This window comes from Sinocyclocheilus anshuiensis, unplaced genomic scaffold, assembly GCF_001515605.1.
Source record: "Sinocyclocheilus anshuiensis isolate Anshui unplaced genomic scaffold, SAMN03320099.WGS_v1.1 scaffold1172, whole genome shotgun sequence".
In the NCBI taxonomy this organism is placed as follows: domain Eukaryota; kingdom Metazoa; phylum Chordata; class Actinopteri; order Cypriniformes; family Cyprinidae; genus Sinocyclocheilus; species Sinocyclocheilus anshuiensis.
Window position 1 is genome coordinate 522,270 of NW_015552679.1, and position 10,184 is coordinate 532,453.

The window sequence follows — 10,184 nt, forward strand, 5'->3', positions numbered from 1 at the left end:
GTGAAGTAACTCAGGACAAGTTTTGTGCCATACTTGCCGTCAGGATCTTGTTCAGATCGAGTATGAGCACTAGTAATAGTGACGCTTGTCTGATCAAACAGCACTAATTAGCCCGGCGTTCATGAGTCTCATTAAACATGCCTTCCAGGAGAGAGAAATGCAGATCAGCTGCATGTGTTAATATCTGCTGATAGAAACATCCTTCATCTGTTTGCGTGTGTTTTCTTTCAGAAACGCTTCTGGATGACTTCCTGCTGACGTATCTGGTGTTCATGTCCACCAGTGATCTCTGCCAGGCGCTGCTGGGACAATATCCTTCAGATCGCACCAAAACATAGCCATCCAGAGGCTTTTCACATGACCGCTGCTGATGTATCGTGTGTGTTTGATGACTGAGCTGGATGGCCGTGCTGCGTTGTAAATATAGTCACAGCTAAAGACATTTTTCCATTCATAATGTTTCAAAAACAATTTGTTGTGTATGAAAATAATGGTAATGTGTAGTTAAAAATACACAACTGAAAGGTTAGTGACCTAGAAAGTTCAGAATTTTAAGCAAATATAATTAAATATAATATAAAATTAGATAGAATATTTTTTATTTGTAATTAATTATATTATATTATATATTTTTTAATTATTTAGAAAATTGAAGCTGAAAACAAATATTTTAAGCAAATATAATACAATATAATACATATTATATTAGATATAATACATGTTTTTATTTGTAGTAAATTATATCATTATATTATATAAAAATATATAAAAAACATTAAATCTTTCTTTCTATATAGAGAGAATTGTAGCTGAAAAAATAAACAAATATTCAACATAATTATAGTCCCTGCAGAAGCAAATGTAGTACAATATCATGTAAAATATTTGTAGAATTATGTATAAATTGTGCAAAAATATTAATCATATATAAAATATGAAGTTGTAAAAAAGGAAAAAAATCTTTATCATTAGTGACCTAGAAAATGCTGAATTTTAAGCAAATATAGTTTTGTCGTTGTGTAGTAGGTGAAATATATTTAGCTTATCTGCGATCTGGTGTGTGTAGAGAAGCTCTTCTGAGTCGTGTGTTAGTTGGTTGTTGGTCTTTAACCGGATCTCACCTACTGTACGAAGCGCTGCCGGGGGAAGGAGGAGGGAAAGGAGGCCCTCTACAGGAAGAGGAAAGTACTGCACCTGGTGTCTCAGTGGAGCATGCTGTACAAGGACTTCCTGCAAGAGGAGGAGAACATCAAACTCTTCATGAAGGTCAGAACATTAGACAAACGCTCTGGGAACATAACATCAGATTTAATGTATAACCAACAGGTTTCAGTGGAATTTGAAAACGGTGTCAAACGTCTGCTGTCTTGTTTTTAATAGTGCTCATCTGATCTGTTTTCAAAAGAGGATATGATGGAGAGAAACGTGTGCAATGGTTAATGCATTGCTGATCATAAGCAAAGATGTGTAAAATAAACACTTGTTACAAAATATTTATTCAAAATTAAAAAATAATTTTACATTTACTTAATATTTAAAAAATATTTTTTGCAAGTATATCAGTAAAAACTATATTTAATATTTACATATTATTTTCATATTTTTTTAACTATTTTTGTTCAAGACGGTCAGTGAAATTTCTACCAGTATTTAACATTTTTATTTAGAATAAAATGTTTAATTTAGATTAAAATACTATATTAATATATTATTTAGATATTTTAAACTTTTTTTTTTTAAACGGTCAGTGATATTTCTACCAGTATTTTCCACAATATTTACTGTAAATGTAAAATATTTTTATTAATATTTTTTATAGATATATAATATTTTTATATATTTTAAAAATATTTTAATTTAAGACTGTCAGTGATATGTTCAATATATTTAATATATTCAAAATTAAAAAATATTTTATGTTTATATTTTTAAATATTTTAATCCAAAATTATCAGTACAATATTTACTCAAAAATATTTTAGATTTATATATTATTGTTTTATATTTAGATATTTATATAATATTTTAACTACTTTTATTCAAGACTGTCAGTAAAATTTCTACCATTTAAACACTATTTACCCAAAATATTTGTATATTTATATTTTTTATATATATTTTTATATTAAAAAAAACAAAGTAACAAGCAGTTCCATGCAATTCTATAAGAAGCATTATGTAGCCCCGCCCACAGTGCAATCTCTTTGCTCCACAGCTGCATATTGACATCAGATGTGTTCTGATTGGCTGTGACTGTGTTAAACTCTGCTAGTTTAGTGTGTGAGTGGTAGATTAACTGACTCGTGCTTTTCCTCAGGGATCGTCTCAGTCTCATGTCAGGACTTGAGCTGCTTTAATGGTTCTTCTCTCGTTTTCGCTCCAGAGAACGTTTTCTCTCTTCTGCTCGTTGCTGAAGGCCACATAGAAAACACTTTCAAGCGTCATTAAAAGTGTGTGTTTGTGTAGTTGTGTGTAGGTATTTATGATGTGAATATAGATGTTTCACAGATTTCAGTCTGTCATCTTCACAAGATCCCACACACACACACACACACAGGTTTGTTTTTGTGAAAAGTGGGGACATCCCATAGGCGTACTGTACAGACCGTATATTCTATGTGTGTGTTATAGCGTGACTGGAGATGTAGCCGCTGTTGTTTTACAGCGCTGAGACAGTAAAAGTACATTGTTCCCTTAATGCATTTGTGTACTGACATTATCCAGCGTGCATTGAGGGAATGTACACTATTATAAGGTACATCCCCAGTGCATGCTGGGTAATAAATCCCCCCCCTTTACTGCCCAGTGTGCTTGCAAGGTCAAAACACAAAATCTCTGACAAACACACGTTCAGTCGGCATCCAACCGAGTTTTCCTTCAGAATTCTGCTTTTATATAGAGAGAGAAGGGGGATTTTAATAGGTTTTATTACACAGAAAAACATTGCAATTGTGCATTTTTAACTGCATATGACCATACAGGGCTCCAGACTAGCATTTGAGTTGTCTATGCTCTACATATTGGTGCCAGAAGCAGATTTGGTAGCGATTAATATTGTTTTGCGTTAGTAAATGCAGTTACTAATAATATTACATGCTTATTTCTTGGTAATGCACATTTGACAGTAAAGAGCTTGAGTTGAGATGCATATAAAATTGACTTTTTTTAACAACAGTAACATGTGCAAAATGTAATTTATATATGGAAAATTTGTATGTTCTACTCTTATTTAATGTACCATTATTCTTCTATAGTGTTATACCGAACTGACCGACAACTTCATTGATTACAAAAGGAGCTCTCTTTACTTGCTTTATGTGTGATTCAGTCGCAAATTGAAGGAAATGTTGTGTTTTGGTAGTGGTGTGTTGTTATTGTTAGCTATAACTAAACTAAAATATTTTTGTTAATTTAAATAAAATAATTACATTTAATTAAATTAAAAAATGTATAAGGTATTATAATTAATTAATTAAAGTTAATTAAATGTAAATATAAATTAAATGAAAAACCTAAAAACTAGAAATGCTGCCTTGGCAACTAATTGAAATAAATAAGTTTCAATTGAAGTACTAAAATTACTGAAACGAAACTGAAATAAAATAAAGCTACATATATAAATATAAAAAACAGTAATAAGCAAAAAACAATGAAATTACAGTAGTGCACAACCAAATTACTAAAGCTTTAACTAAAATAAACATGAAAACTGAAAATATACAAGCTAAAAATATTATAAAAGCTAAAGCTTTAGAATGATTCATTAAAAAAAAACACTTGTAAGAGTCATTTATTCACAATTCATGATTACACCGATCAAACTGTTTGATTGTTTTTGTGTCTCTAACACAATAAAAAGACACGATGTTATATTTTCCATGTTTTATTACCATTACGTAGCATTTCTCAGTCTTTTGTAGATTTTTCAAATGATAATTGTGGATATTTATCTAATGATATAAACATTTCTAGGTTGTTGTTTTTTTGTGTGCAGTGTCGAAATATATAGAGATATATTCAAATCTTTAATATTAAATCTTTAAAAGGCAGTCAAGAGTTTTGTTTAAATAAGAATATATGATAAAGTTGTAGCAAATCTTTGCATTTTATATTATTTTATTATTTAATACAGTACATCGCCATAGTAGGCAGTTCTGCTGTCAAAATCCGGCTTGTGACACATTCATCCAAATGGGAAAAGTTATTGATTCTGATAATTACGAAATGCCACTTTTCCGAACTGATCGATCAAGCGCTAATGTAAATATATCTTCTTCTTGTGCAGACACTGTATCGATACGTGCTGGAAGACGTTTATGAGTTCCCCGCGCTGGAGAAGGACCTGAAGGAGTTTCAGAAACTTCTGCGACGGAGACAGTGAGTCTCACACACACACTTTTGCATTTCTGATTTTAAATAGACACTGTTTGAGCCATTTCAAGTGGTGAGAATCTCCCAAACTTCATCACAAGTCAGTTTTTAGCAGATTTTCTGTACTCGTAAAGACAAGCAAAACAATTCAAATGTGAACAGAAATGCTCGGCCCGGATCCCTCCCGCGTGCAGGTTCCTCCCGTCCTTAGCGTTTGGCTGACAGATGCTCGTTATCCCGCTAAATGAGGAGGTGTAATTATGACTGCTGTGAGGGGCGGAGACACACTGAGCTCACGCTCGTTTGAAGAGATCTGATTGGCTCCCAGAGCGGCATAAGGTCAGGCAGACTAGAGGCAGATGGGTAATTGAGCGTGAGCGTATGTGAGATGAATAAAAGAGGAGAAAGTGTCAATGTGTGAGTGATCGCTGCTGATGTCAAGAACAGCCGTCCATCAGACCCGTAAGAAAGAAAATCACTGTTGTTTCCCCTAGACCAGTGGTTCTCAAACTCGTATTTCTGACAAGCAAAATGTCGCTTCTAATGTAAAAACAGGAAAATGGGGGTGCCGTAAATGGTCAAATACATGATATCCAATCAGCTTACCTCATCTTTTGCGGTCAAAACTGACTGCATCCACACAAGCAGCGTGCATGCGTTAGGATGCCCGCTGAATATGTTGCTTTAGCTAATCGCGCTGCTGTTCAGTGTATAGCTTTAAAGTAGATCTTCACTTAATAGCATGAAGAGCAAATATTGACACGGGCTGAGTTCAATTTAAACTCTCTTCGATACAGACACACTCTGTGCATGTTATTGTTTTCATGTTTAAGATACGTGCAAGAATGCAAAGTTCCCTGAATATCCAAACGATGGCAAATGTGCCATTAATTTTTACAACAGTTCAACAAAAAAGGCTATATTAAGTGAACATTTTACATTTTAAATGTAGCCTACGTTTTAAACAGAATATTGTCATGCTTGTTCTATTTTGCAACGAAATAATAGTTCCAACGAAATCCGTATCATCTGGTGTGCGTCTCCAAGCAACATACAGCGGTGTTTCGTTAGTGAACAAATCTGCGGCTTTGAACGATTTGGAGAGTCAGTGATTAATAACCCATTCATTACTACAGCATTTTGCTTCGTTACTGAATGAATGAATGAATGACGCGACGCCTGGCTCATTAAGACAGCGACTTGCTATTTTTTTTAAATCTACAAGTATCACTTCGATTTGCCATCATTTATTGCTTTATTTATTATATTAATAATACACTTAATGAAATGTTAAGAATATGACATAAAACATGATTACAATAGAAAACTCAGAGATTTACTCAAACGTTTCTCATCAAGTTAATTGGAATTCCTCCGATATCTCAATAGTTTCTCCTGGATAGCATTGAGATTAAATGGAGATTTGAGTCTCCAATAATCTCACATGTGTTTCCTAGTTTTTGAAGAGGTTTTAATTCTGTTTCTCAAATAAACTGTGCTCAAATTTGCCAATAAAATCAATGTGAAGTTGTGAACTCAAGCATTTCTTGTCTCAGGCTGTGCTCAGAACTCAATATGAACTCAAACATTTCTCATCAAGTTAATTTTAATGTATTTAATATCTAATTAGTTTCTTCTGTTCAGCAGTGAGAATAAACTGAGACTTATGCTTGAGACTTTGTTTGCTCCAGACGTTCAAAAGAGATCTCAATAATGAATCAAACTCTGCTCAGATGTCAGCGATTTCACTTTGAACCCAAACATTTCCAAACAGGTTAATTTGAAATATATTTGATATCTCACTTGTTTCTCATAGACAGCAATGATTTAAAGCTGAGACGTGTGCGTCAGACTTTGTTTGCTCTAGCATTTCATAAGAGATCTCAGTAATGTCTCAAACTGTGCTCAGATCTCAATATGAACTCAAACATTTCTCTTCGAGTTGATTTGAATATATTTGATATCTCATTTGTTTCTCCTGGACAGCAGTGAGATTAAACGGAGACTTATGCTTGAGTCTGTTTGTTTCAGAGTTTCATAAGAGATCTCAATAATGTCTCAAACTGTGCTCAGATCTCAATATGAACTCAAACATTTATCTTCGAGTTAATTTGAATTTATTTAATATCTCACTTGTTTCTCCTGGACAGCAATGAGATTGAATGGAGTGCAAATGGAGAGTTTTGTTTAAGTCTTCTGCTTTTTTCAGTGAAAAAGACCTCAGTAATCTCATGTGTCTTCTCTAAAGTTTCAGAAAAGATCTAAAAAATATCTCAAAGTGAGCTCAGATTTGCCACAATACCAAAATCTGCAATCAAAAGTCACAGATCTCAATATGAATATCAATCAATTCTCATTAAATTCTCCTAAAACCAACCTTAGCTGTTATATCAATTAATCATATGGCTCTATAGCTTTTACTGTATGACAACAACTGTCTGTTTTTATTTCTTCTAATGAACTTTTGTGAGAAACGTCTGAGACAAACATCTGAAAATTGATAGTTGAGTCTCCTGAGCTCTAAAAGAGCAGTTTTTGAGCCAAATCATTTAGTTAATCTCAAGATTTGGCTTTTGTCATGACTTAAAAAAGAAAGCAAACATTTTATTCTCCTTGGAAAGGGTTTGTGTTAAAACGAGGGATTAAAACAATTATTTATCCTGCTGTTTCCCTGATAAAGCAAAACTTCTCGGTCTGATATTGTCGAGACAGAAACAGAATAAAGCAATAAGCCCCAAGAAGCTGTGGTTTACAGTGAATTTATAACAACTAAGGGTTACTCCGCTTCGCGTCGTACCTAACAACGCCCCTTAGCTGTTATAAATTCACTGTAAACCACGGCTTCTTGGGGCTTATTGCTTTTATAAAACGGTTATTCCATATACGTAGTAAGGTTTCACAAAATAAAACAGAGCAAATAAAGTGTAATGATATTAATAAAAACAGTATTCTTCCACCAAACAATGTAGTTCCTCAGAAACAGTTGTGGTTGCAACAAAGTGATAGAGCAACACACAGAAGTAAACAAAGGTGTATGTTTGTAGAGTAATTTACAACAACTTTGAATGTGGCTCAGCCAATCAGAATCAAGGACCGGAACTATCCGTTTTATTATCATGTGTCTATCACTTCCTGTTAGAACTGCTGTTCTGATAGATGGATGTAGTTCAGCGACAGAGACAAATCGATAGCGAGATGTGAGTCTCACAGGAGACGTCTCTCTTGTGAGTGTCTGACAGAAGTGTTATATCAGCCGTCTCTCAGTTCACTTCCAGCCGCAGCATCTGTCAGACTCACATCGTGAACATTTCTGCAGCCGTGAAGGTGTCTCTAAGCTGCTTTCTCTCTGTTTCTTCCCCTCAGTACGGTGGACGACTATTCTCCACACCAAAAGGTGAGAGAGATTGTGAAAAGGAAGAAGAATTTACCCAAAAATGAACATTTTGTAAACTAAAAAAATTGCTAAACAACTAAATATTCTCACAAAAAAAAAAGGAAAATATATTTGTTATTTTTAGATGATTTTAGAATCGGAATCATTTAAAGCTAATGCTAACTAATATGATATTGTTTGTCCTTCCAGAATAAAGCGCTGTACCAGCAGCTGAGTCTGAAGGAGAACTGCGTCTCTCTCCGAGGATCTCCAGTCGAGAGTAAAGAAGGTAATACTTCAGTCTTCTCATGTTTGGGAGATTTATTTTCTTTGTGCGTTATATTATTTTATATTATATACATTTATATATATTATACAAATTTCTATTTTTATATTTTGTGTAATATGATGTTTTTCATTACATTGATGAGAATTTGGGGGAAAACATGCTTATTATTTATTATGTATAGATTATGTAAAATTATGCAAAAAGATTATAATAGAGATAATTTTTCTTTATGCATTTATTATATATAAAAAATAAAATAAAATATATAATACAAATAATAAAATATTAATGTAAATAAAATATAAATAAAATAAAATAAAAATATAATAAGAACAATTTTCTTTTGGCAAATATAAATTTATTATATATACATTTTTATTTTTTGATATAATCAAAAATAAATGTAAATGAAATATAATAGAAAAAACAATAATAGAACAAATTTTCTTTATGACAGTATCAATGTAAATGCATAAATGTAAATAGAATTTGTAATAGAAAAATGAACAAATTTAATAAGCACAACATTTTCTTTTTGTAAATATATATTTTTTAAAATCTTTTTGATATAATAAAACATGTACATAAAACAAACAAATAACATGTAAATAAAATATAATAATTGAAGAAATAATAAAGCGTAATAGTGCAAAATTTTCTTTATGCAAATATAAATTTAAATAAATAATAAATGTACATATTTTTAGTATAATAATATATAGATTTAAATAGAATGTAAATTAATCTCTTCAAAATATGATGTAATTTTTTCACCTTCTGACTTTGGGATGAAACATGAATCCAGACTTGGTTGGAAAAAGGATTATTTGGAAACTTTTGTAAATTTTGCACCCCTAATCCAGACCTAATTTTGCCACTTTCTCTGTGTGTGTGTGTGTGATGTGTTGCTTGTGTGTCAGTGATGTGCCACGTGTACGTGAGCTCTGATTCGTATCTGAGCGTGCGGGTGAAGCCGGCGGTCGTGGCTCAGGAGCTGCTGCACATCGTCTCTCAGCGCATGGACCGGTCCGAAGACGACATGATGCTGGTGGCGCAGACGTACAGCGGAGGTTCATACACACACACACACACACACACACTTCTGCAGTAGGGTTGGGTACCGAAACCCGGTACCAATATGGCACCGGTACCTATGTAACCGGTATGTACTAGAACCCGAATCAGAACACAGATTTCGGTGCCATGCCTGAGCGATCGATTGAAATATTTGTCCTCTGGTTCTCCGAAACGGACGTAAGAAGCATCATCACCGGCACCACACGTGAAAAATAATTTCCTGACTGAGAAAATGCACGTGAACTCAAGTCGGAAAGCTCCAATAATACAAATCCAACACATCTTTGTAGTAACGAGATGTTGTTTTCACATTCAGACTTAAAAGCACAACTCTGGAAATGAGAGCATCCGAGGAGCGCGTTAACTATATCGTCGCAGTCGAGTGTTTATTGTCTTTGTTTTATCATTCAAAACGTGTATATGTTCTGTTTACTCAGTTACAGATATAATAGCGATGCCTTTATCCATATAAGAGATTTCCTAGAGGGTCATGAGTTCAGCTACTTCTGTGACTGGATATGTGGATTTTCTGTGCAAGGGCGCCCTCTGGCGTCCAGTATGAATGAAGCAGACATCATGTGTTTATAGTGCTAATGGCCAATCCATCATTTTTTATGGAATTTTTATTTATTTATTTTATTTATTTATTTTTAATTTTTTTAATAAGTATAGGTTTACGCACCGGAACTGTTTTAAAAGTATCGATTTGGCACTGGTATCGAAAAAAACCCAAACGATATCCAACCCTAGTGGCGACATTTCCACGCCCTGAAACGTGACGCTGAAATGAAACTAACTGTGATTGGTTGTTTGACATGTCGGTCAAATGGCCTCATGGGTGGGCCTTGGCCAATGAAATCTGCCATGGATTCCAGACCTTCAGCCGTCAGTCTGAAGGTCTGGCTACGCGAGACTAGGTGGGGTCTAACAGAGGAAGAGATGTGTTTGCAGAAATATCCTCCGATGGCACTAGTCCACTATCGTTTTAAATGCTTCTTGGTGGGTCCGTTTCAACAGCTTTTTTTCTAGAAAAAGCAAAGGACATTTATCTTTGCACAATACCTCACGCCTGTC

At 33.7% G+C, this 10,184-nt stretch overlaps 1 protein-coding gene across 2 annotated transcripts in view; it reads left to right on the plus strand.

The window, feature by feature from the left end:
• LOC107667583 (rap guanine nucleotide exchange factor 5-like) overlaps positions 1-10,184 on the plus strand; it is a 37,067-nt gene that overhangs the window by 17,305 nt on the left and 9,578 nt on the right. For both annotated transcript variants that reach the window (XM_016459289.1, XM_016459290.1), the window contains 6 exons: positions 232-310; positions 1,122-1,266; positions 4,286-4,377; positions 7,735-7,765; positions 7,955-8,033; positions 8,954-9,103. In XM_016459289.1, the coding sequence (XP_016314775.1) occupies positions 232-310; positions 1,122-1,266; positions 4,286-4,377; positions 7,735-7,765; positions 7,955-8,033; positions 8,954-9,103 (576 nt within the window). The remainder of the gene's footprint in view (positions 1-231; positions 311-1,121; positions 1,267-4,285; positions 4,378-7,734; positions 7,766-7,954; positions 8,034-8,953; positions 9,104-10,184) is intronic.